This window comes from Capsaspora owczarzaki (genome assembly GCF_000151315.2).
Source record: "Capsaspora owczarzaki ATCC 30864 unplaced genomic scaffold supercont2.17, whole genome shotgun sequence".
Classification (NCBI taxonomy): Eukaryota; class Filasterea; order Ministeriida; family Capsasporidae; genus Capsaspora; species Capsaspora owczarzaki.
In genome coordinates, this window is record NW_011887308.1 from 166,301 (window position 1) to 189,088 (window position 22,788).

The 22,788-nt window shown below is 53.1% G+C and overlaps 11 protein-coding genes across 11 annotated transcripts; 5 read left to right on the plus strand and 6 right to left on the minus strand.

The window, feature by feature from the left end:
* Positions 1–49: 49 nt before the first annotated feature.
* On the plus strand, positions 50–2,125 carry CAOG_08012 (growth factor receptor-bound protein). The gene is made up of 4 exons (XM_004342564.2): positions 50–254; positions 1,118–1,505; positions 1,641–1,788; positions 1,900–2,125. Exons 1-4 carry the CDS (start codon positions 82–84, stop codon positions 1,917–1,919), a joined length of 729 nt encoding a protein of 242 aa, XP_004342613.1. The 5' UTR covers positions 50–81; the 3' UTR covers positions 1,920–2,125.
* A 168-nt stretch (positions 2,126–2,293) lies between these two features.
* On the minus strand, positions 2,294–4,073 carry CAOG_08013 (hypothetical protein; the record flags this gene model as incomplete). The annotated part of the gene is made up of 2 exons (XM_004342565.1): positions 2,294–3,675; positions 3,899–4,073. 2 exons carry the CDS (start codon positions 4,071–4,073, stop codon positions 2,294–2,296), a joined length of 1,557 nt encoding a protein of 518 aa, XP_004342614.1.
* Positions 4,074–4,531: 458 nt separating this feature from the next.
* CAOG_08014 (hypothetical protein) lies at positions 4,532–5,788 on the minus strand. The gene has a single exon (XM_004342566.2). The coding sequence runs from the start codon at positions 5,716–5,718 to the stop codon at positions 4,663–4,665; it is 1,056 nt and encodes a 351-aa protein (XP_004342615.1). The 5' UTR covers positions 5,719–5,788; the 3' UTR covers positions 4,532–4,662.
* Positions 5,789–6,073: 285 nt separating this feature from the next.
* On the plus strand, positions 6,074–8,626 carry CAOG_08015 (hypothetical protein). The gene is made up of 11 exons (XM_004342567.2): positions 6,074–6,188; positions 6,400–6,421; positions 6,534–6,607; positions 6,724–6,918; positions 7,063–7,127; positions 7,238–7,504; positions 7,626–7,735; positions 7,824–7,902; positions 8,019–8,057; positions 8,189–8,333; positions 8,423–8,626. The coding sequence occupies exons 1-11, from the start codon at positions 6,149–6,151 to the stop codon at positions 8,452–8,454; spliced, it is 1,068 nt and encodes a 355-aa protein (XP_004342616.1). The 5' UTR covers positions 6,074–6,148; the 3' UTR covers positions 8,455–8,626.
* On the minus strand, positions 8,622–10,483 carry CAOG_08016 (iron/zinc purple acid phosphatase-like protein). Its single transcript, XM_004342568.2, has 3 exons — positions 9,940–10,483; positions 9,290–9,786; positions 8,622–9,201 (listed from the first exon to the last, which is right to left on the minus strand). Exons 1-3 carry the CDS (start codon positions 10,310–10,312, stop codon positions 8,668–8,670), a joined length of 1,404 nt encoding a protein of 467 aa, XP_004342617.1. The 5' UTR covers positions 10,313–10,483; the 3' UTR covers positions 8,622–8,667.
* A 163-nt stretch (positions 10,484–10,646) lies between these two features.
* On the plus strand, positions 10,647–11,764 carry CAOG_08017 (hypothetical protein). The gene is made up of 2 exons (XM_004342569.2): positions 10,647–10,866; positions 11,218–11,764. Exons 1-2 carry the CDS (start codon positions 10,733–10,735, stop codon positions 11,582–11,584), a joined length of 501 nt encoding a protein of 166 aa, XP_004342618.1. The 5' UTR covers positions 10,647–10,732; the 3' UTR covers positions 11,585–11,764.
* Positions 11,689–15,107, minus strand: CAOG_08018 (hypothetical protein). The gene is made up of 4 exons (XM_004342570.2): positions 13,166–15,107; positions 12,854–13,057; positions 12,700–12,781; positions 11,689–12,575 (listed from the first exon to the last, which is right to left on the minus strand). The coding sequence occupies exons 1-4, from the start codon at positions 14,966–14,968 to the stop codon at positions 11,851–11,853; spliced, it is 2,814 nt and encodes a 937-aa protein (XP_004342619.2). The 5' UTR covers positions 14,969–15,107; the 3' UTR covers positions 11,689–11,850.
* Positions 15,108–15,290: 183 nt separating this feature from the next.
* Positions 15,291–17,972, minus strand: CAOG_08019 (prolyl 4-hydroxylase). Its single transcript, XM_004342571.2, has 2 exons — positions 17,769–17,972; positions 15,291–16,872 (listed from the first exon to the last, which is right to left on the minus strand). Exons 1-2 carry the CDS (start codon positions 17,917–17,919, stop codon positions 15,521–15,523), a joined length of 1,503 nt encoding a protein of 500 aa, XP_004342620.1. The 5' UTR covers positions 17,920–17,972; the 3' UTR covers positions 15,291–15,520.
* A 722-nt stretch (positions 17,973–18,694) lies between these two features.
* CAOG_08020 (short-chain dehydrogenase) lies at positions 18,695–19,639 on the plus strand. Its single transcript, XM_004342572.2, has one exon. The coding sequence runs from the start codon at positions 18,767–18,769 to the stop codon at positions 19,514–19,516; it is 750 nt and encodes a 249-aa protein (XP_004342621.1). The 5' UTR covers positions 18,695–18,766; the 3' UTR covers positions 19,517–19,639.
* A 78-nt stretch (positions 19,640–19,717) lies between these two features.
* CAOG_08021 (ribosomal protein S26) lies at positions 19,718–21,049 on the minus strand. The gene is made up of 2 exons (XM_004342573.2): positions 21,026–21,049; positions 19,718–20,389 (listed from the first exon to the last, which is right to left on the minus strand). The coding sequence occupies exons 1-2, from the start codon at positions 21,026–21,028 to the stop codon at positions 19,970–19,972; spliced, it is 423 nt and encodes a 140-aa protein (XP_004342622.1). The 5' UTR covers positions 21,029–21,049; the 3' UTR covers positions 19,718–19,969.
* Positions 21,050–21,434: 385 nt separating this feature from the next.
* Positions 21,435–22,716, plus strand: CAOG_08022 (small nuclear ribonucleoprotein Sm D3). The gene is made up of 2 exons (XM_004342574.2): positions 21,435–21,772; positions 22,349–22,716. Exons 1-2 carry the CDS (start codon positions 21,466–21,468, stop codon positions 22,447–22,449), a joined length of 408 nt encoding a protein of 135 aa, XP_004342623.1. The 5' UTR covers positions 21,435–21,465; the 3' UTR covers positions 22,450–22,716.
* Positions 22,717–22,788: the final 72 nt, after the last annotated feature.

The following is a 22,788-nucleotide window of genomic DNA, read 5'->3' on the forward strand; positions in this document are numbered from 1 at the left end:
AGACCACTTGTCCATGTTTGGGTCTTTGGTTTAGTCCTTTTTTTTTTCCTTTTTTTTTTTTTAGTATTCATAGTAGTTAAGATGGAGTCTGTGGCGCTGCACGATTTCAATGCGACTGCGGTCGACGAGCTCTCGTTCAAGGCCGGGTCCATTGTCAAGATCATGAAGATGGACGACCAGTCCTGGTACAAGGCCGAGCAGGACGGCCGCGTCGGCTTCATCCCGTCCAACTACATTCAGCTGAAAAACCCCGAGTAAGGACATGCAAAAAAAAAAAAAAAAAAAAAAAAAAAAAAAAACGGCAATGCAAATCCCATATAAAGACGTGGCTTTTTTTTTTTTTTTCTTTTTCTTTTTTTTTTTTTTGCTTCATTTTTTCAATGGTTTTTGGCTTTGTTTATTTTGTATTTTTTTTGTTCTCTTTTTGCTGTGAGTGTGCTTCGCCCCTCCCTTCTGTCACTCCCTGCCTTCGTCGTCGTCCCTTTGACTTCTCCCTCCTCCTCCTCCTGGTTGTCGAGCTGGCATTTGCGCCGTGACGTTGAGCGTTTTGTTTTTGGCCATTTTTTATTATTATTATTATTTTTTATTTTTTCGTTTTGCCCTTTTGTGTTTTGCGTTGTTGGGCTGCAGCTGGGGATCGCCTTTCGCTGACCCCGTCTCCCCCGCGCACGCATCTCTCTCTTTCCCCCGTTGCAATGCAAGGGAGGGGGGTTTAGTGTCTGTGATCAGGCCGCGCGCTTCCCCTCTTTCGTCTGTCTCGATCGTCGCATGTTGTTGCCCCTTTTTTTTTTTCTTTTTTTTTTTTTTGATCTTTTTGATGCCTTCTTTCGTCTTTCTTTCTTTGTTTGCTTGCGCTGCGCCATTCCCACCGGCAAGTCTCTTCACGCGTAGTGCGCTCGAGTGACGACCGTTCGCACTGTGATCGCGCTGCTCCACTTGTTGCAAGTTTGGCCGCAATCATTGTTTTATCAAAGTTCATTGTTTTTCGTTTTTTTTTTCTTTTTTTTTTTTTTTTGAAATTGTATCATTCAACTCTTTTTTTTTTTTTTTTTTTTTTTTTTTTTTGGTTTGAAATCATCATCATTCTCACTCAACGTTTCATTGCTGCATTGATCAGTTTCTATCACGGCAAGATCAGCCGCCAAGTAGCAGAGCAGACGCTCCTGAACTGCGGCGTTGAGGGCGGCTTCCTCATCCGCGACTCTGAGAGCTCGCCCGACGACTTTTCGCTGTCGATCAAGTTTGGCGACGGCATTCAGCACTTCAAGATTCTCCGTGACGAGAGTGGCAAGTACTTTATCTGGGACGTCAAGTTCTTCTCGCTCAACGAGCTCATCGAGTACCACAAGAAGGCGCCTGTCAGCCGCAACGCCGGCAACGCGAGCATGGTCCTCCGCGTCGCCGTCGGTCTCGGTGGCGTCATGTCCTCCATGGGCGGTGCCGCTGTCCCGCAGGGCCGTGGTGGCTTTGGCCAGGCCAACGCTGGCTGGGGGGCTCCTCCGAAGGTGAGTTGTTGTTGGGGTGGGCTTTTGCGAGTGTTTTTTGGGGGTTTTGTGGATTTTTGAGGTTTTGGGGCTCTCTTGTCACTCTGGTATTCACTTGTCTTGGGATGGCATTTTCGCCCCCCCCCCCTCTTGCAGCAAACGGCACGGGCGCTGTTCGATTTCACTCCCCAAGAGCCGAACGAACTTGGCTTCCGCAAGAACGACATTATCGAGATTGTCGACGACAGCGACGCCAACTGGTGGCAAGGCAGCTGCAACGGCCAGACTGGCCTCTTCCCCTCAAGTAAGGAGACATTGTGGGCAGCGTTTTGGGGTCTGTTTGATTTCGAGCGATGTGTCGACTTTGTTTCCTCACTCTTTGTTTGTTTGTTTGTTTGTTTGTTTGTTCTTGCAGGTTATTGCCAACGGCAGTGATCATGCCTCCAAACCATCACTGGCCTGCTCTCTGTCGGTGACTTGCGAAACTGTCAGCTGCCTTTCCCGGCGATTGACAAGCTTTGTCGTCATGCTCGTCTTTTGTTTTTCTTTTTCCCTCCCCCCCCCGCTATGGTTGTGTACTTGTGTTTGTGCGTGAAAGCAAAAGAATCTGTCAGTCACTCAACAACAGGCTTTACATTCCATGGAACGTGAACGGAGGAGGTGGTGGGTGGGGAAACAAAGATCTATATTGATCACCTTTTGACACAACATCCAAAACAACAGGCAAGAACGAACGCATGACAGGAGCAAAACCCCTCGTGTGGGAGCTTTTGGTGAATTTCCTGCAGTGCGGTGACAAAACGAGTACTTTACTCGCCGAGCAGCAGAGGTTGCAAAATGCGACGGCGAGCGTTGATAAACCAATTGTTGACTTGGCTCACATTGAGGTCGGTGGCTTGTGCAAGTGCATCCTTCTCGATATCGGTTGGGTAGGGATTGGATACATGATCCAAGAGCCACTGTTTCAAGATGGCAACGGATGCTTTTCTCAAGTTCGATCGGCGAGGAGTATTGTCGACCAGCTCCGGAGCCAACGTGCTTGAGCTTCCCGGAGAGCTGGGCTCGTCATCGTCATCATCAAAGCGGAATCGCTTGTTGTCCGACTCCCCGCGGCTTTCAAACGGAATCGTTGTAGTAGTCGCAAACGCTTGAGTTATCATTGGATGCTCAGCTGCTAAGCGGGCTTGGGAGAAGGAAGGTTTTTGCGAGGGTGATGTACGACTGTAGAACACAATCAAAAACGGGGGGCGCTTGGCCACAGTTCGATACAGGCCGCCGGGATGTACAGACTTGTATACAACAAGTCCGTTGCAACAAGTGTAGCCTTTGTGGTATGGCAGCCCGTCTCGAACCCTCGTCACTTCTTCCCAATCGAAAATGAAAAAGTCGCCGTCTTTGATGTTCTGCCGCTCATCCTTGGTCAAGTGCGCGGTACGCACGCATTGGGGATTGTCGATTGCGTATTTCGAGTACCAGTCCGGATCGAACCGTTCAGGGGCGACGAGTTGCGGAGTGCTATCACGAACAGACCGATCATCCGACCTCGCCTTGGACGTCTTGTTCCCGCCGAGCTCTGTTTGACCAGCTGGGATCAGCATCGACCCTTCTCCAGCCGAGACACTGGCAGCAGCGGAGCTGCCTGAAGAGCCTGCCACAAGTGCTCGTGCAGATTGAGAGACTGCACTGTTGCTCGCAGGAGTGTTGTTGCGAATCTGTTGGGCGACGTATGAGTTCGGACTGACTGGACGAGGTGCCGAAGTATTGCCAAAGAGTCCTTTTCGAAGAATGGCCTGGCAGACAGGTTGGTTCATTGGACAGCCGTTTTCCTGCGCCCACTTTAATGTTTCACGATAGCCCAGCGCAGCTGCTATGGTGCAGATGGACTCGTCCCATGGACAGCCATTTGCGCGAGCCCATTGCAGCACATCAAGACGTCCTACACGCGCGGCTGTTGAGCACACAGACGCGTCCCACGGAAAGTGGTTTGAGTCCGCCCATCGCACAAGCTTGAGATCGACATGGCCTGTTTGCTGCGCCATTGCAGCAATGTACCCTTTCCATGGATTCGTGTTGTCCAATCTGTCCAAAATGGCTTGTGCCTCCTGCAGCTCCGACTGCGGTTCAATGCGGCATTTGGTACTCATGGTCTCGGCCAGATTGGTCTCAGTCTCATTGGATTCCGCAAGTGAACCTGCTCAACCATCCATATTGCAGTGAGTGACATGCATCGTCAGCTCATCAACGTCATCGAACAGCGCATTTTGCTGCAGAAGGCTTCAGGGTTTTTTTTTGTAAGGTTTCGTAAGGTTTTAAGCTGGTTTTTTGGGTTTTTAGCTTGCGCGAACACTCCCTCTGTGACTGAGCCAGCAGCAGGGCGCGGTCGTGCAGTGGATTGGCAGAAGCATATGGCTTACGTTTATAGCCTCTCGGTTCACGCCAGCGGTTGGAGAGGGCGGCGCGGTCGTTGGTCCCACAGGAACTGAACAGCCCGCAGTGGGACGCCGCCTGAATCAGCATGCTCGTTGCGAGATTCACGCCATTCTGGTTGCTGTGGATACTGGTCGAGGTGTCCATGCTGATATGCGACATGGCCGGACGGAAGGCAGGGAAGGAAAGGGAAGGCAAAGGGCAATGGAAGGGAAGCGAAGGCAATGGAAGAGGTACTGAAAAAAACGAAAGCTGTCCCGAAAAAAAAAAAAAAAAAAAACGTCAGAGACAGCATAAATCGGTGATGCGGACGAACAATTTCCACACAGCTAACCAACCGAGTGGCACAGCTTAATGTTCTTTTGTTTGCGGGGGCAGGGGAAGGCTGGTCGGAGCGTTGTTAGCGGACCGCTGCAAGCAAGTGTACTTGGGGGAAGGTTGTTCAACAGGAAGAAATGCAGACTGCACTGCTGTGCTGGATATATGGGGGGATGAGGGTATGGAGCTTGCCAGAGAGTAAACCATCCCGCCATCATCATCGATCATCGACTCGGAGGACAATCTACAGTATCTCCCACAGCCACCGTGGTGCCATGGCCGCCAAAGTCTGGTAGTGGAAAGGGCTCAAAACTCTCATTTTATTATCGTGATGGCTCAAACAGAACGATGAAATCTTTGCAGGATCAATGTTCCTGTTCATTCGACTCTCAGTCCATCCAAGCTTCAACCCGAGCTTTTTGCATTGAGGAGCTCAAAATAAAAGAGCCACGCGATAGATTCCTCGAAGAGAATTCATGCAAAAGATGGACGCGCGACCTTCAAAGACGGCAAGCTGCAACATTTGAACTGTAATCAACGCTTCGTGCAGCAATCCAGCCCTGACAAGCTCGGCCCGAAGAGTACCAGGTAGAATACCAGCACAGAGAGGTGGCGTAATCCATCGCACATGGCCATCAGCAAGGGTTTCGCGAATCGCAATGTTGGCGATGGCCGCCTCGGTGACGTGCTGCTGGTCGTTGACGAGCAGCACATCAAAGCAATCCGACCCGACGCCGGCTTTTGCGCGATCGTAAATACCTCGCTGGATGGTCTTGTGTGCCAGTGCCGGGTTGGCGGCACGCACCCAGCACTCTGGAGGAGCGATGCGAATGTTGCGAATCGGGTTTGGTGTGGCCGGATTGTGGAGCAAGCTGTGAATCAGCATTTCCATGGGATGACTTGCAATCTCGGCAGCAGTGAACACGACGTCAGAACTGCTTCGTTGTTGGTCTGGTGACGGATCATGTTGATCGAGCAACTGTAGCAGCTGTGGCAAGTTGGTTTCAGTCAATCCAAGCGGCCACAACTCGGCTTTCGTCGCCACAACAATCGGTGGACTTTGGTCGTCCGGATTGCATTGTGCGCTTGAAGATGATGCTCCAGCCTCATCGATGGCGAGTGTGCTCGACGACGTGACGCTGAACTTGACTCGAAAGCAATCTGCGCGAGGAGTCGTCCGATCGGTCGTAGCTGCAGCATCCCATTGCGCCATAGCATCGTGCACAGCGCTCAGAAGGGTATCTTGGACAGCGTCGCGAGACTCGAGCCTGGCTGCTCTGCGCGCGTGGATGGGAAACCAGCCAGGGAGCTCGTCGAGTGACTGGGCGAGTCGCGTCGCGTGCGCCACTGCCAGGGCGACGGTGCCAATGCGCTGTGCCAAAGTGCCAGTCTGTTGGGCATCACTGGGTACCAAGCGAGTGAACGTCGACACGGCAGCCGTTGCAGGCGATTCGACGCACAAGAGCATTGTTTCAAACAAACCTGCCATTGTGTAAATTCTTTATGATTTGCTCAGAGACTAAAAGTGGCAGAGATACATGTATGGTCGACACTTTATGACAAGAGGACTGGAGTTTGTTCTATGGCAAGTTTGATCATTGGGCATTTCTATGCTGGAGCTGCTGCATGTTCACCGCCAGTCGATCGAGTTGTTGTGGTTTTGCGCTGTCGAACCATCGATTCAGCATACAGTAATTCGCTCGGTAACCTCACGCTCCGAGCGCTCAACAACAAAGAGCACTCACCGATTGTCCCTACCCCGTTCACTGCGCTGGCCTTGCTCGGAGTATTCCCTAATCGAGTCAGACGTCACACACGTTCACAACCAAACTCCAATTCCAGTCCTTCTTTTTATTCTTTCCTGTTGAATCCTCAACCCCCCTTCAACCCCCTTCAAACCCCCCAACCATCATCCAGCAATGAACCAGATCTTCATCCGCACCCACAAGGGCGAATACGGTACCAGCGCAACAGTGATGCTTCGGTTCTCGTGTTGCTTTGTGCTTTTTTTTTTCCCAAGCTCCTTTTGGTGCTCCGTTTCATTGTTCCGGCTTGTTTGTTGGATGCTGCGAAATGCTCACTGCTTGTGTGTGATTGTCGATCTGCGCGACTGCAAACCCCCCCCCCCATTTCCCCCCTTCTGTGCATGTGTGTGTTTGAATTGTTCCAGTCGGCGGTGAAACCATTTATGGGTAAAGTCGGTGCATTTTGAATTGATCGAGCTTTTTAATGGTGTTTTTTTGTGTTTTCGCTTTGATTGTTCCACATGGCAAATGCTGATGATTCCGTGTGTCGACACAACAGAACCGTGTACCTGAACCTTGCCATCCCGCTGCCGGCCAAGAGTCTCGAGCTCCGTGTCAAGGGCGTCGAGCGCAGTGAGTTCGATTTGGTTTTGGCGGTTTTTTTTTTTTTTTGGTTTTTTTTTTTGCGGGCTTTGATTCTCACTACGCGCCTTGCTATGGTTCTGGTGCTGCTGTTGCTGCTGTTATAGCGAAATGGAACTATGTGCACTACGAGTCCGTGTCCGACGGCCAGGGCGGCACGACCCAGCGCCGTGAGATTCGCGAGCACGCTGGCAAGAAGGAGTTTTTCAAGGTCAAGATTGTCATGTACGAGTACCCGACCATCTTCACTCCAGGCTACTTTGCCTACCCGTTCCAGTTCACGCTGCCTGCGAACTTGCCAGGTGAGCGAGCGCGAGGGACCGCGAGGGGACTGCGAACGTGCCGTGAGAGTGCGCGAGAGCGCTTCTCACACTGAGCGCAATGCAAATGCAGCTGCCAGCCAATGCTCACCTTCATCCTCTCGTTCGGGTTCACGCTGAGCACAGGTGTCTTTATGAAGCACAAAAAGTCGCGCGAGGACACCAGGATGAAGGCTGAGATCTTTTACAAGGTTTGGGTGCTTGTCAATTTGCTGCTGGTTTCCACCCCCTGCCTTTGCTCAACTCCTTTCAAAAACTAATGTGCCTCGCTTGAATGCTTGCTTTGATGAATGCTGCGTAGATCAAGGCCACCCTGGACATCCCCGGAACCAAGCACGACCTCAAGATCACGCAGCCGCTTGTCATTCACGAGCGTCTTGATCTGGCAATTGCTCCGCAGCACTACACCAAGAACGGCACTGTGCGCCTCTTGTGCTGCATTCCGCGTGGCGATGTCAATGTCGAGGCATGGATGGACAAGAATGCATACATGGCTGGTGAAACGGCCCAAATCCACGTTCGTGTCCAGAACGGCTCCAAGTCCAACATTGACAACTTTGCCGTCAAGGTATGGTTTTGTCTGGTGCATCGTTGATAGAAGGGGCAGGTCCAAGGAGGAGCTTGTAACTGTGCCTCACAAACGATTCCAACAAACCGCCGCCACTTGCTTTTTTGCTCTGCACCCGTAGCTGATGCGTGTCATCACCATTACAAACGGACATGGCGCTTCTAAGGTCATCACCGATACAGTTGCTCAACAACAGTATCCTGGATGCCTTGCTGGAGAGAGCAAGGAGAGGTATGTCACAGTGTCTCCTTCGCTCGCTGGCCATGGTGCTTTGTTCTGGACAACTTGCTCACTCTTCTGCTCTTCTGGTTGACGTTAGTGACATTCCTCTTCCTCTGGTCTCGAAAAAGGGTGCTCGTGGCGCCATCAAGCCTGCGACGACGGCTGGCCTGGTCAAGGTGATTGTTTATTGGTTGATATTTTTCACCTTTTTTTGTTTTTCAACATCAACTCATCACGTGCTACTTTTTGGAATGGTTACTTCGACTTCCCCGCTCCCGGCTGCGTCCTTCAGTGCGTCTATCATGTCGACATCGAGATGCAGATTCCTTGGGTGAGTGATGACTTGCTTTTTTTGCTTTTTTTTTCTTTTTCTTTTTTTGGTCGGTTTTTTTTTTTTGGTTGTTGTTTCTGTTCTGCACTTCAACTGACTTCTGGGCAACACCTGTGGGTCAATCACGGCAGGCTCCTGATGTGGAAATCCACGCTCCGGTCAAGATTTACGCGCCAGCCAACTTTGCTTGGGCTCAGTGGCAGCCTCCGCAGTGGGCCGCTCAAGCGACCATCCAGCCCGTGATGGGCGATCTGTCCGTTCCCCAGGCAGTCCTTCGTAAGTTAGGGAGCAAACTACTTTGAAGGATGCGAGTGAATTCTTCAATCGCTCATTGCTTTGCTGTTGTACGAACTTGACTTCTGCAGAGACCCAGTTTACCGGTCTGCCCGCCTTCTGATGATTTTTTTCAGTGCTCTCACCCGTGCGTGTGGGTGAGTTGATGTTTTTGTTTTCAGGCATGTCAACGTACCATGAGTAAATCGATAAGAGTAAATCGCTCGATGACCATAAATCACAAATCGAACGAAAAAATCGATCAATTACAATAAATTACAAATCGAAAAACACAACAAACAAGCGAGAAATATACGGGGAAAGCAAAAACTGCAATTCATAAATACGAATTCTGAACAATGGTGAAGGAATCCACCAGCGAGTGGTCGACGGCATTGTATTGCTCGACTTCGAGGTGGGTGTCGTTCCAAAACGTCAAACGTGCCCAGCCGCGAGCGTAGCTTGCGTCCCAAAAGGCGTCGTACTCACGTGGGGGAACAGTGAAGGGATCTGGGGAGGCAACGCCACCAACACCGCTCTGGACATGCACGACTCCTTTGCCACGGAAATTGACGTAACTGCGCTGGATCAGCTTGCCCTGGGCAACCGGATGGGTTCGCATGTAGTGGTGCGTGTGACCAGACAAGTACAGGTCCACGCCATATTGGAGCAGCAGTCGCTCAATGCCATGCTGCGGGTTGCCAAACCCATACCGAATGGCTTCGGCTTCGTCGTTGCACTCGGCGTCCGCGGCTTTCGTGCAGTACATGGCTCGATGGCCCATCACCACAATCCAAGGTGTTTCGGATCGGTCGACGGAGGCCAAGTCCTTTTCCAGGAACTGAATCTGCGGTTTGACGAGCGACCAAACCTAAGAACAAGCAAGCAGGCACAAGCAGTCAGACAGTGGTGTTGTTTGAAATTGTCGATTCGGGTGACGGGGAAATGAATTGGCTTACCTCGGGAAGAACCCATGCGTCCGTGTCCAGCAACACAAAGTGAACGCGCTGAACATTGAAGGAAAAGTAACGAATGGAGGACGAGCCCGAGGCGGCCGCCAGGGCGTGCTGCCCGCCGTAGCGCATGAGAAAGTTGTGATACTTGTACCGAGCAGTGTGGTTGGCGGCTTCGGACTCTGACTCGTGGTTGCCAACACCGAAAATGTACGGCACACTCGCAGCGATAGGCTGGATGTCGTTCAGAAAGCCGTCGCTCGACGCACCGCAGTCGTTCGGAGGACCGTAGGCAATGTCGCCATAGTGAATGACGAGATCGTGCGCCCCAGCCTTGGTGTCTTGAATGAGCATGGGAATAGAAGTCACGTCCATCTGAGATCCCATGTCGCCAAAAACGGACGCCACCAGTCGAGGCGCGGTATGGTTGACCGTTTTGAGCGCAAAGACGTCGCTCCATGGTCCGTCCGCATGGCATGCAGCACGATAGTACACGGTGGTGCCTGCAGTGCAGACATCGAAACGTGAGTGCAAGTCGCGCTCTGGCAGATTTGACTCGGGTTGCCCAAACGAGAATCTCAAAAACCCAAAGTCTGAAACAGATGTCTCTCAAACCTCGCAAAACAACAAAAAACCTCGAAAACTCAGAAACACACCTTGTGGAAGGTCGTTCAAAACAACCGAGTGCAGAAACCGCTCGTGTTGCGCACATGGTGCTGCTTCTGACGATGCTCCGTCCGCGTCTGTGAACAGGACTGGCATGTCCTCGCCCAGCACGGTCGTCGTCAGCGCTGCGGGGTCTGGCGCGAGGCCGAACTGGACGAACGAGGCTGCTGCGTTGTTGCCAAGCGTTACAAACTGAATGACGTAGCTCGTCGGTCGCAGCAGCCGAGTCCCGCCAAACACAACATGGACTTGCTCGGGTAGGTTGGACGCGACTGTCGCGGGCAGCGCAGCAGCGAAAGGCGCGAAGGCAGACGGTGCCACAGCGATGATGCAGAGCAGCAGCAGCACCACGGCGACCTGCATTGGTTGCGACTCTCTCCGTCTCAGTCTCTGTCTCAGTATCTCGCTCAGTCTTCTTGCTCACTGTCTATCGCTTCGTGGAGGAGAATGACAAACGATTCGAGTGCACCGAGCGCTTAAAGAGCGCACAACAAGCGTCAGTATGACGGGAACAGCTGGAATAGTCAAGAAAACTCAGACTGGCTTTGCAATTGAAATGTGAAATTGGTGCTTTTATGCTTTAGTTTCTCACTCATCAGATGAACAGTGAACAGTGAGTGAGAGTGAGTGAGATTGAGTGAATGATGTTGCTTGTCTGAGTTGCTTTGCTTTGACTCGTTCAGTCCTTCCTTTTTCTTTGTTGTGTTTTTTTTTTTTGCTTTTACTTGCCAATCTCCCAACTCTCCCTTACAAAGCAAAGCACACTTTCTACTATTGTTCACAATGCTTGCTACACGCTCAGCAGTGCGACTTGGCCGAGCAGCAGCAGCAGCAGCACTCGCGTCTCCATCGCAGCAGCTACAGCGCTTGACTGCCAGCAACTTGACCGCACCACTCCAGCAATCCCAACAACAAAGGTACAAATGAAAACACGGCCCATCACATTCATGAACGAGTCAGAGTCAGAGAGTCAGAGTCAGAGTCAGAGTCAGAGTGTGTGTGAGTGAGTGTTTGAGTGAGGATAGAGACGGACAACAAACTGGCTGGAGATTGCATTGAAGGGCACATGGCCAATGCACGGCCCACTGCAGCCGTCTTCCCCCACCCCCACAAACCCCGATCCGACTCCAGGATCAAACTGAGCAGAGCCTTGGTCTCTCGCAATGATTTGGACTGACGACAAGTCCGCCCCGACTGTGTGTGTGTATGGTTTTCACTGTGGTTCACTGTTGGACTTGGTTTTTTTTTTTTTTTCTTATTGCTTTCAGGTCGTTCTCGTCGCTGCTGCTCAATGGTGGCAGCCGACTCCGGATGGGCCCGACGGGCGCATTGTCACTGTGCTCCTCGTCATCATCATCATTGTCGCCGTCGTCGTCGTCGGGGGCGCTGCTGGGTGCATCCACTGCAATCACCGTGCAGGGCGGATCGCTCGGTTGCGCCGCGCCGCGTCTCGCTGCCAGTGCATTGCTCGCTGCGCCAACCTGCGTGCGCCATGCCACGTTCGGACGAGAGTACCAGCCGTCAAATTTGAAGCGCAAGCGAAAGCACGGATTCTTGCTGCGCATGTCGACGGCGGCCGGCCGACGTGTGCTGCTCCGACGACGGCTCAAGGGCCGCCGCAAGCTCAGCCATTGAGGATCGCGGGGCAACAAAGACTTTTCTATCGAACAGATCTAACAAGGATGCCTTGTGCTTGGCAGGTTCGTTTTCCCCTTTGCGTTTGAACGAGAATGGATGGAAAGAACCAATGCTTTTTGTTTGTGTGAAAAAAAAAATTGTCTAAAATGTCTCAAACTGCCTCAAAGATACAAACCCAATCTAACCATGACGCGCAGAGGGGAATCTTGATTCAATCAAGACCAAAGAAAAAAAAGGGGGCGAAAACGACTCTCTGAGAAGGGTCAATTTGGATCAAAACGATGAAAAACAAAGATTTTGGGTGTGGGTGTGGGTGTGCTCGTCCCCGTGGTGGTTGCACTCGTCGCCGCAGCTGGACTAGCACGAGACAGCGCTGAAGTAGATGAGGGCGTTGTAGTAGTAGAACTGGTTGCCGCAGCTTGGCTAGCACGAGGCAGAGTCGAGCTACTTGACGGCGTCGTGGCTGTGACAGCCGCCGCGGCTGTACTCGTCGTCACCGCAGTTGGACTGGCACGAGGCAGAGGTGAACTTGTCGAGGCCGGTAATGTTTGAAGTGCAGGAAGAGGGGAAGGGCGGCTTGCCATCTGAAACTGACGTCTTACGACAGGTGCGACGGATGGGGTCGTGCTGGCTGCTGGATGAGCGCGTTGTTGTGCAACGTGGGTGCGATCAGCCGACGGTTGATGCTGGTGAGTCGTGTGCGACGTTGTCTGCAGTTTCTCCGCGGGCAGCCAGAAAAGGTCGGCTTTGCTCTGGGCTGGGCCAGAGTGTGAATTTTTGCCAAACCATGCGGAAAGAGCCGCGATGGAACTGCTCATGGCCTGAAGTTGTTCGCGAATCTCGTCGCGCTTGCGCTCGTGATGTTCCTGGGCTTTTTCATAGGCCAACTTTTCCGATTCAAGCTTGTTGGTCTTCGCAAGCAAGCTTTCCTTCAAGGTTTCCCGCTCCTTAAGCCGCCTCTCAAAAGCTAAAATGCAGCGTTCTCGCGCTGCGTGCCATACGATTGAACGTGCCAACAAAGAAATAACCCAAGGCCATTCATGAGATTGGTGGCAGTTCCACACCCTTTTTTGTTTCTTTCTTCCTTCTATTTCCTGTCTTGTCCAGCTTACCTTCCCAGTATTGAGCCAACCCTACGTCCACAGACACTCGCATGTCGAAAAATTCAGGGCCAAATAGTTTTCCGCGCGCATCCTGCAACGAGAAGAAAGTCAGCAACGACAGCGACCTCGCAAAAGCGGCCAGCAACGCGTCGCGGCGACGTACACAGTCTGGACAGAGCCATGTGCCTGCAGGCACCTCAGAATAGTTAAGACAAGGCAGATGGAATGAAGAGGTGCACGTGTCGCACATGAGCAGGTCCGAATCGGGCACGATCAGTTTGCAAATGTCGCAATCCTCCCGATGTCCATCAATGAGTGGTGCTTCAATGTTGGAAGCCGCAAGATCCGTGGGTGGGGAGTCGGGGCTCTGAAAGCAACCGTATCTCCAAAAGTCAGAAACAATGTTCATGTTGACCATTGGCCAACGAAAGAAGAGCAAACAAAAAAAAAAAAAAAAAAAAAAAAAAAAACTTACAGAGTCCACTTCATTGGACTGTTCATCATCCTTGTCGGCGTCGTGATCACTGTCTTTGTCGGCTTCGCGATCACTGTCTTTGTCGGCTTCGCGATCACTGTCGTTGTCGGCTTCTCGATCACTGTCTTTGTCGATTTCGTAGTCGCTGATTTCGTAGTCACTGTCTTCATACGTGTACTTTCTCGATGCTTTTTTCTTTAGCTTGGACTTGCGCTGAGGTTTGACATCAGCGCGGGTTGATGGCTGAAGCAATCCCATTCGTGGTTGCTCGTCGTCCGAATCGGAATCGGAAGAAACAGACGTCTTGTGCTTGGGTTGCCGCCGCGAGGCCTCCTCGGACGAGGCTGCGCTGCGTTTTGAATGAACTTGTACAGCGAGTTTGGTGGCATGAGCATCTGAATGCGGATTCCGACTCTGGGATGCAGGGGAGTCAACCCTGCTTTGGCCGACCGAGGAGGCAGGAGTCGAAGAGGCCATACCATCAGACTCGACATCACGTGCAGCCCGCGCAAGAGCGGTGGTCTTCATGGAAGGTCGCAGATCTAATGCGCGGTATGCGCCCAACTTTATCTGCTCCGGTGTGGGAGGAGGACTCGGAAGCTTCGAGTCGTTCCCCCGAGCGGGACGGGATGGCGACGCACCCGATCTGCGCGCAGGCATGGCAGGAGACTCTGTTTCGTCCTTCGGAGGCGCGTGGGCGGTGGCGTCGTGAGCGGGTGTAAATGCTGCCTTGTTGTCGTTACTCTGCGTCTGAGCCGCAGTTGCGCGAGCAGTCGCGGCCTTGCCGCTAGCCTGGTCTTCATTCTCGGCTTGCGAGCCCAACAGCACCAAACGACGCGCTTTACCGCCAACTGCAGTACCGTTGCTCGGACGCGCGAGCATGCTCGTGGATTCCGTTACAGTGGTTTTCGGCGGCGTCAGCTGTCGAGATGCCGTGCGCATTGGACGATTGGGCGAAGTCGCGCTGTTGGACGTGCTCTCAGAGCTCGAGCTTTGGTCTAGGCGGATTGATGAATATGCTTGAAACCCTGAAAGCCCTGTCGGCAAGCCGCGAGGGGTTGCCTTCTGATGCACGGGCTGAACAAGGCGGGGCTGCTTGCTTGGGTGAGCGGTCGGTCCATCGCGAGCCTCGTCGCTTGCATCGCGTCGCCGTTTTTGCGTGATGCTAGCGGGCTCATCGCTGCTTGACGCTGATACCCGACCGAGACTACTTGCCGACGCGGTGGGCACGGATCGGGTGGTTGGCAGCTTGGGTGCTGGCGGTGGGGGTGGCATGTCCCTCGTGCCCACAGTCGCCAACTTGGCCCCAGCAGGCGGTACCACAGCGTGCCACTTGACGACAGCGGACGACTTGGCTGTGGATTTGGCCGGCTGCATCATCAAGCTCGCGCGCGTGTCCATCTGGTCCAAGTCCGGCGAATCGAGTGTAACGAGGCTGACAACCTCCTGTTGCTCAGTGTCGCCGCCGTGGTTGCCAAGCAGCAACGACGGACGAGGAGTAGCAGAAGCAGGTGACTGGGCCTCAGCACGGACAGGGCCAGGGGACGGATTGGTGGCGTGCGCCTGAGCCGGAGCGACAACGGGTGGGACAGTCCTCACGGCCACCGACGGCGATGGTAGCTGCGGCAATGGTGCTGATGAGTGAGTTACAGAGAGGCTCTGCAGCGACGGTGCTGCGGCCGAGGCGCTGTGAGACGCATGTGCTTGGCTGCGCCTCCGTTGCAGGATGGCTGGGCTGGAAGAGATTGAAAAGCGGTTTGTTGCAGGCTCAAAAATAATGTCATCATCATCGGGTTGTGACATGGCGATTGATGATGGGAGGTCCCGGGGAGGGGGGAAAAAGAAGGAAGGAGAGAGACGGGGCGAAAGCGGGGATGATCTGAAAAAAAAAAAAAGGCGGGAACACAGCAAAAAAGGTAGGACTGCCAAATCCGAATCTGTCAAATACAAATGCGACTGAATTACGAACTGATCAGGCTACGAACTGCGAAATGACAGGACGAATAAGTGTTGGAGACAAAGTACAAATGTCGAAACAATCCAGCCGTCTTCAAAGCCCGATTTCGCACGTTTTGCACGGTTCAAGCGAAGCTAGCCAGCCTCGCGCCAGGAAATGCTACTTGAAAGGGTTATCAATTTTAATGATGCTAACACAAACAAAAGATTATTCGGGGCGACAAAACCCCACAAAAAAAAAGGGGGGGGGGCAAAGAAAACCAAAAGAGACAGAAGGGGGGAGCAGCCAACAACTGCTTCTCTCCGTGTCAAGAACATGGTTTTTGAAAGCAGGGCACGAAACGAGAACGAAACGAACAAAATGAAAAGGGTTGCGGGGGGGGGGATACCCATTCTCATTTAAAGCTCGTGGTCGTGCGAGTGACCGTGGTGGTCGTGGTCGTGGGCATCACCAGTCTCGCCGAGGGAGGCATCGACAGAGTTGGCAACAACGTACTTGTGGAGCTCGTCGTACTCGCGACCACCAGAGTAGTCGACGACACGGCGGCCAGCACCAGCGGGGTAGAACTTGAGGGTGGGGAAGCCCTGGACGTGGACGGAGGCGACCTCGTTGGCAGTCGAGTCCATCTTGGCAATGACAACGTTGTCAACGTTGTCGAAGGCGGCAGCGAGCTTGTCCCAGATGGGGACGAGCTTCTTGCAGTGGCCGCACCAGGGGGCGTAGTACTCGACGAAAACGTTCTTGGTCTCGTCGTGGACGAGCTCGTCGTGGTCGCGGCCAGTGAGGACGCGGACGCCAGTGCCGCTGTAAGGCTGGGGCTCCTCGGACATGAGGTAGCGGGAGAGCTTGCCCTCAAAGTAGCTGGTGGCGAACGAGATGAACGACTCGGCCTCGAGGTTGAGGGGCTCCATGCGGTACTTTTCGACCTCCTCGCCGAGCTTGATGAGGCGGATGTCGGGGGTGGACTTGACGCCAAAGTAGTCGGCAATGCGGGCAGAGGTGGGCTTCTCAAAGTCGACAATGACAAAGAGAGCGCGGCCCTTGAACTCGGCGGCAGCCTGGCGGAAGCCGCTGAGGGTGGTCTTGGACTCCTCGGAGGTGAGGCCGTTGAGGAAGATGAGGACGTGGGTCTTGATGTCGCCGCCGAAAATCTTGGGGGCGCTCTGGTCGGTGAACTCGACGGCGAGCGGCAGGCTGTTGGCCTTGATGAAGCCCTGGATCTGGAGGGAGGCGAAGGGGCCGTCAAAGACGACGCGCTCGGGCTCCTCGGGGAACTTGCGGAAGAGAACGACAGACTCCTCGGTGATGGCAAACTTGCCCTGGATGGACGAGTCGTCAACGTTGACAACGGCAAACTTGGCGTCGTCCATGGCGTCGGCAACAGTGCTCAGCTGGGCGATGGCGGCGTTGTTGTCGCCCTTGAAGAAGCCGACAACGGCGAGGTCGTTGGCAGCGACAAAGGCCTCAACCTCGTCAACAGCGGTGAGGGTGGCGATGGTGGGGCCGGTCTTCTTCTGGACCCAGTTGAAAATGTCGTTGGCAGTGCGGCCGCCAGTGTAGTCCATGGGGTTGCCGTTCTTGAAGAACTTGAGGGTGGGGTAGCCGCGGACCTCAAACTTGGAGGCAGAGGCAGAGTGAACAGTGGCATCGAGCTTGGCGAGGGCGACGGGCGAGCCGGCAGACTTCAGGCGGGTGGCAGCCTCAGCGTAGTGGGGCACGAGGCTCTTGCAGTGACCGCACCAAGGGGCGTCTGTTTTTTGGAGCACAAAAAAAGCAGGCCAAGGAAGGAAAGAGTGAGGAAACAAAGTGAGTGAAGTGTAGAGTTTTTGATTGTGAGAGTGAGTTTGAGTTTGAGAGTGGGAGTGGGAGTTTGAGAGTGTGAGTGTGAGTGGATGGGCTGATGCACCAATTCACTCACGCCCAAGCAGTGTGTGAAACATTATCCAAATCCCAAGGGAGCTTCAACTGAGACACGATAAAACCCCCGGCATGTTGTGTTTGCAGACCAAAGTTGCTCATGCATGCGCAAACACTTGGTTCAATTCGAGGCATGGCTTCACACTGCACACTGTTTGCGTTGAGTGAGGGCTTTGCCGTTGCAGCTAAACTCAAAAAAATGAAAAAGAAAAAAAAAGGAACGATCGTTCTTTTTTTCTTTTTTTCTTGCTATTGTTGCTTGTTGCTGTTGAGACGCGCTCTCGTCCATTTCCGCCTGAGACTCTCATTCGCTGCACCAAAGTGTCGACAGCATCTGGTCTCTGCTGCCTGTCCCCGATCAGCAAAACGCACGCCTCACTTGAATGAAGCCGTGTTTTCAATTTTTTTATTTTTATTTATTTTTTTTTCTCCTGCAAATGAAAACCTGCCACGCTTTTTTTTTTTTTTTTTTTTTTTTTTTTTTTTTTTTTGGGGTTTATGATGTGGCACGGATAATTTTTTTTTTTTTTTTTGCTTATTCACAGTGGTGTTCTGTCGCGCATTTTGTGTGCGCGCGGTGCTGGCAGTGAAGCGCTCTATTGGCAAAGGCCAAAGCGAAAGAAACGCTCGACTCGGAACACGATCAACGAAAGAGAGACCGCGAGAGTCGAGCGCGATGGCGGGAAAACAAAAAAAAAAAAAAAAAAAAAAAAGGGATCTTTCACTTACAGAACTCGACGAGGATGAACTGGTTCTCGGCAATGACCGAGTTGAAGGTGTCGTCGGTGAGGACAATGACGTCCTTCTCGTCGACGTCAGCGCCGCGGATGCCGGCGACAAAGAACGCGAGCACGAACGCGATCGCAAAGAAACGGTTCATGATTGAAAAGATACAAAAAAGAAGAAGAAAAAACAAAGAAGAATGAGTTTTGCATTTGATTTGTAGATCTAAATGTCAGCGACAATTGGGAAAGAATGCTCACAAAGAGACACACACATGCATGCACAATCAATAGACACATGTTGGAATGGTGAGGAATTGTGCGCAGCGGAAGAGTGGTTGGACAGAGCGAGGTGGAGGGGGTTGGAAGTGCAGCATAAACGACAATCCACACACCACCTTAGAAGAACTCACAGTCTGGTCTGCGCGAGCGCTTTGTACCTCAGTACAAGTCTGTCGATGAATTTCAGACACAGCAATAGCAGCGAAATTTGGCGGGACCCCTCCACAATCGCACCGACGTTTGTTTGTGTTTCATATTCAAACCGAACCAAGCAGCGCTCTTAGCTCAACATCGGCAACACTATTCAACATGATTGGTCGCCCTCACTACTCGATGCGAAAGGGAAAGGCGTATCATCATGCACATGTTGTATGAATTGCTCCGATGCGCGCTCTTTCGCTCCCTTGACAAAATCCTTGCACAGCAATTTCGCATGTGTGGAAAATTTCGCATTGCCAAAACCGCTGAGATTTCTCGCTGCGCAGTCCCAATGCCACCCTCAATAACAACAACCGTATCCAAACTATTAGAGTGGTTTGCATAACCTCCGCATTCCCTCCGCACCGCCTCCTCCGCTCGCTCATGGCTGGGCGATCCGCACTCTTCCGCACCAAATCTTCCGCACCGATTTAAAATCCTGCTGAAATTCGTTTCGGATGAAGCCACTCCTGTATTCACATACACTCCCCCATAAACTCAAACACATACACCTCAGAAATCAAAATGGCTTCCCTCAACAACCTTTCCGTCGCAGGCCGCGTCGTGCTGGTCTCTGGCGCATCGTCTGGAATTGGCGAAGCCACGGCTCGCCTTCTTGCCGCTCGAGGCGCCAAGGTCGTCCTCGGTGCTCGCCGCACAGACCGTATCGACGCCATTGTGGCAGAAATCAAGAAGGCCGGCGGCCAGGCCGCTGGACAAAAGCTCGACGTGACCTCACTCGAGGATTTCGAGGCGTTTGTGCGTTTCGCCGAATCGACTTTTGGCCCGGTCGACGTGCTGATCAACAACGCCGGCATCATGCCGCTGGCACCGCTGCACGCCCTCAAGGTTTCCGAATGGACGGCCACCATTGATGTCAACATTCGCGGCGTTCTGCATGGCATCGCGGCCGTCATCACCAAGATGCGTGAACGCAAGCAAGGGCACATCATCAACGTCTCCTCGGTTGCCGCCCACATTGTCTGGCCGACCGGCGCAGTGTACTGTGCTTCCAAATTCGCGGTTGCCGCAATTTCGGAGGGTCTCCGCCTTGAAAACCAGGACGTCCGCGTGACGGTGGTTTCCCCCGGCGTGGTGGAATCCGAGCTCGCGCACACAACGACGGACGAAAACACCAAAGTTGCTCTCAGCAAGCTCCGGGAAGTCGCCCTGACCCCTGACGCCATTGCCCGAGCCATTGCGTACGCCATCGAGCAGCCCGCTGACGTTGCCGTCAATGAGATTATTGTTCGTCCGACCGCGGCCACGATTTAACTTGAGGTTTTGGTTGTTGTTGTTACAGTATTGTTGTCGCAATCTCTGGTGCAATTTGCACATCACCAGTACATGTACAAAACCACCCCAACCTTGTTGACTTCAATACAATACTTGCCTCCATATTCGACGCACACGGTCGTGTTTCCAAAAAAAGTTGGGGCGTGGTTCCTGACTGTTGCGCGAACATGCCAAAAAAAACTCAAAAACTCGGGGCTTGTTTTCGATTGTTGTATATTGAGGACAAAGGGGGGACAAAAAGCGACACGGGCTAACACGACTAGACAAGAGATGTTGTGTGGTCTTGAACTTGAAACGAACAAAAAAAACGGTTCAATAGAGACAAACACACTCGTCTCAAACTGCCATGAAACTATCGCCTCTTCCGTATAAAAAGCCAACTGGCGCAAACAGGAAGAGCCTAGCACTCAACCTGCGTGGACAATGCGCTCTTTAAGCCTTGACGGGGGCGGGGGTAGCAGCGGCGGGGGCAGCGGCAGCGGCGGGGGCAGCAGCGCCAGCAGCGGGGGTGCGGGGGCCGGTGGGCTTCTTGGCACCCTCGGCAGGGCGGCGAATGCGCGGCGGCGGGTCGCGGTTGCGGCGGTCGACGGCCGAGCGGTTGCGGACGACCTTCGAGTGGATGGCGCACGAGACGCAGTATTGCTGCTTCAGGTACATCTTGGGAAGAGCGTAGACCTCGAAGACGGAGGCGTCGGTGATATCACGGACGGCAGCCGACTCGATAATGTTGCGGACAACAAAGCGCTTGATGGCCTTGTCCTTCGGGACGGAGCGGCCGCAGTTGGTGCAGCGGATGGGCTTGACGTGGCCGCGGCCGTGCTTGGCGCGCCCGTTGTTGCGTCGCTTTTGAGTCTGCACAAGTCGGATGCGGAAACGCAGAACGGTTAGTGTTGTGGGTGCGTGTGGCGCGTGGGCAAACAAAACGGCTGTTGATGGGGATGGGAGCAGAAGAAGAAGAAGCAGATCAAAAAACAAAAACGAGCAAGCAAGGCGAAAACAAAGAAACCGTCCACTCTTGCCCTCTTCTTCGCGCCCCCTGCGACACCCCGACCAAGAACACACTATCTGGGATCGTTGCTGAAGCAGCTGGTCTGGCAAATGAGACCCGTGAAGCCGATCGTTGAGCGAGCAAAAAGACGATGTGCTGCTGTTCAGAAAAAAATCAATGCACCGCCCCTTCTCGTCCCTGAGACCGCCGGTGGTCGCTCGCACAAGCTACCACCGCCAACAAGCGATCACTGGCAGTGTCGGCTGCCGACGTGGAGGGGCGCGAAACCTCAGCTGGGCCGACAGGACGATCGCAAATCCTCGCAGCACAACCAAAAGCCAAAGTTTTTGCCGCCAACGACCCGCCGCTGTTCCGGTCCCCCTCCAGCCGCTCCTACAGCCGCTATAGCCCCTCTCCCCACTCAATCCGACGTGTTGCATGATATTTCAATGGATTCGAGAAGATGGCGGGCAGAGCGCAGGGTGGATGGCTGTCCGCACCATGAAAACGGCAGGAAAAGAGAGAGCGATCCAAAACGATTTCTGCCTCCAACAAAAACGAAAAGCAAAATACAAGTCAAAAAAATCAATGCAGAAAAACCATTGCAGCATTTTCTCAGCTTTACTCGAACGCTCACGAGCACAAAGGACTATCCAGTGACCTGTGGCTGCAGCAAAGAGAAATGAGTGCAACTTGCATCACCAGGAATCGAGAGAGAGAGAGAGCGATGGAAAATCAAAAGCCAATGCATCTGAGCCAATTTGACAGCAATGTGCCAGTTCATCTCGGTTGCTCAGAGCTGCTCGAAATCTGTGGCACGAATGTCCCCCCCCCCACAACAGACTCGGGGGGACTTGTTTACCTCGGATTCTCTGAGCGCCCTTGACTTTTTCTGCTGTTTGAATTGTTTCTCAGTCGTCGTTTTTTTCATTCAACCAAAATGTCGATCGGCACCCCTATCAAAGTGCTGCACGAGGCCGTCGGCCATATTGTGACGATTGAGCTCAAGACGAGCGAGGTGTACCGTGGCAAGCTCTTCCAGGTCGAGGACAACATGAACTGCCAGCTCGAGGACATCACCTTCACATCGCGGGACGGCCAGGTCTCGCGTCTGCAGCAGGTCTACATTCGCGGGTCCAAGGTCCGCTTTTTCATCGTACCCGACATGATCCGTCACTCGCCCGTCTTTGCAAAGACCTCAGCACAGCGCGCCCATCTCGGCGGCAAGACTTCAGCCCGCGCTCCAGGTGAGGCCTCAAAGCGAGAACGAGCGAAAAGGGAATAGAAAAACGGATGGACGACGACCGAAATCCTGTCCTTGGTCCGATCGCGCGGATAGAGACGGACGCGTTGGGTCGTGGGAGGAGGAGGATGAGGATGAGGAGGAGGAGGGTGAGAGTTGGAGACCAACGAACGTCGTGCGGGCTCGTGGGGATGAGAGCTTTGGCGACGAGTGGAGAAGAGACAGAGAAGAGATCTCGCTTTTGGCGGGCTGCTCTCTGGCGCTTCGACGGGGTGCTGCGGCTTCGGAGTGAGGCATGGATCCAAGTGCGTGCGATGGATGTGTGCGATGTGGGAAGAGCGGAGCAGAGTCAGAGCCGTGCAGCCACTGAGACTGCTGAAACGATCAGAAGCGATGCAATCAGACGAAGCGTCCTCGTTCGTTACGGCTCGTTACGGCTCGTCGTTCATTGTTGTGATTGTGCTTTGTCGTTGCTGTTCGTCGTTGCTGTTGTGTTTAGTTGGCGTTGGTGTCGCGGTCGTGGTTGCAAACCTTTGACTGACTTGAAACACCCTGAATTTGTTTATCTTGTGCTTTGCAGGGCGAGGGCGTGGTCGGGGTGGTCCCGCTGGCCCCGGTGGCGAGCGTGGTGATCGAGGTGAACGAGGTGACCGAGGACGTGGCCGAGGTGCGACTCGATAAAACAGTAAACAGACCGGATAAACTTTTGCTGCGCGCGCGTGCCTGGAAGTTCGCACCCTGTCAACCCTTGCGTCCATGGAGGTCCTTTTGCCTTTGATTGCATACAAAGCCACAGGCGATGCGTCTGTTCATGGGTGATTTCACAGGTTGCATACTGCTCCCGTCGTGTGTGGGTGTGCGTTGTTTGTTATTAGTATGTGTTGTTTGTTGTATCACGAAAAGAGTTTTTTTGTTTTTTGTTTGTTTTTTTTTTTTTTCCTTTGGTTTCCTGCCGTCGCCTCTGATTTCTGATGTACTTGTCGACTGTGTTGATCTTGTTTGCATGAGAAGTAAATTGGG

Bases quoted from the DNA above. Each gene is read 5' to 3' on its own strand.
- CAOG_08012 (XM_004342564.2), top strand. From the start codon at position 82: ATGGAGTCTGTGGCGCTGCACGATTTCAATGCGACTGCGGTCGACGAG. The intron at 1,506-1,640 runs GTGAGTTGTTGT...CCCCTCTTGCAG, and splicing joins GCTGGGGGGCTCCTCCGAAG to CAAACGGCACGGGCGCTGTT. The intron at 1,789-1,899 runs GTAAGGAGACAT...TTGTTCTTGCAG, and splicing joins GACTGGCCTCTTCCCCTCAA to GTTATTGCCAACGGCAGTGA.
- CAOG_08014 (XM_004342566.2), bottom strand. From the start codon at position 5,718: ATGGCAGGTTTGTTTGAAACAATGCTCTTGTGCGTCGAATCGCCTGCA.
- CAOG_08015 (XM_004342567.2), top strand. From the start codon at position 6,149: ATGAACCAGATCTTCATCCGCACCCACAAGGGCGAATACG. The intron at 6,189-6,399 runs GTACCAGCGCAA...GAATTGTTCCAG, and splicing joins CACCCACAAGGGCGAATACG to TCGGCGGTGAAACCATTTAT. The intron at 7,505-7,625 runs GTATGGTTTTGT...CTGCACCCGTAG, and splicing joins TTGACAACTTTGCCGTCAAG to CTGATGCGTGTCATCACCAT.
- CAOG_08016 (XM_004342568.2), bottom strand. From the start codon at position 10,312: ATGCAGGTCGCCGTGGTGCTGCTGCTGCTCTGCATCATCGCTGTGGCA. The intron at 9,787-9,939 runs GTGTGTTTCTGA...TCTGCACTGCAG, and splicing joins TTTGAACGACCTTCCACAAG to GCACCACCGTGTACTATCGT. The intron at 9,202-9,289 runs GTAAGCCAATTC...GCTTGTTCTTAG, and splicing joins ACGCATGGGTTCTTCCCGAG to GTTTGGTCGCTCGTCAAACC.
- CAOG_08017 (XM_004342569.2), top strand. From the start codon at position 10,733: ATGCTTGCTACACGCTCAGCAGTGCGACTTGGCCGAGCAGCAGCAGCA. The intron at 10,867-11,217 runs GTACAAATGAAA...TATTGCTTTCAG, and splicing joins CAGCAATCCCAACAACAAAG to GTCGTTCTCGTCGCTGCTGC.
- CAOG_08018 (XM_004342570.2), bottom strand. From the start codon at position 14,968: ATGTCACAACCCGATGATGATGACATTATTTTTGAGCCTGCAACAAAC. The intron at 13,058-13,165 runs GTAAGTTTTTTT...GGTTGCTTTCAG, and splicing joins AGTCCAATGAAGTGGACTCT to AGCCCCGACTCCCCACCCAC. The intron at 12,576-12,699 runs GTAAGCTGGACA...TATGGCACGCAG, and splicing joins GTTGGCTCAATACTGGGAAG to CGCGAGAACGCTGCATTTTA.
- CAOG_08019 (XM_004342571.2), bottom strand. From the start codon at position 17,919: ATGAACCGTTTCTTTGCGATCGCGTTCGTGCTCGCGTTCTTTGTCGCC. The intron at 16,873-17,768 runs GTAAGTGAAAGA...TCCAAAAAACAG, and splicing joins GTTCATCCTCGTCGAGTTCT to ACGCCCCTTGGTGCGGTCAC.
- CAOG_08020 (XM_004342572.2), top strand. From the start codon at position 18,767: ATGGCTTCCCTCAACAACCTTTCCGTCGCAGGCCGCGTCGTGCTGGTC.
- CAOG_08022 (XM_004342574.2), top strand. From the start codon at position 21,466: ATGTCGATCGGCACCCCTATCAAAGTGCTGCACGAGGCCGTCGGCCAT. The intron at 21,773-22,348 runs GTGAGGCCTCAA...TGTGCTTTGCAG, and splicing joins GACTTCAGCCCGCGCTCCAG to GGCGAGGGCGTGGTCGGGGT.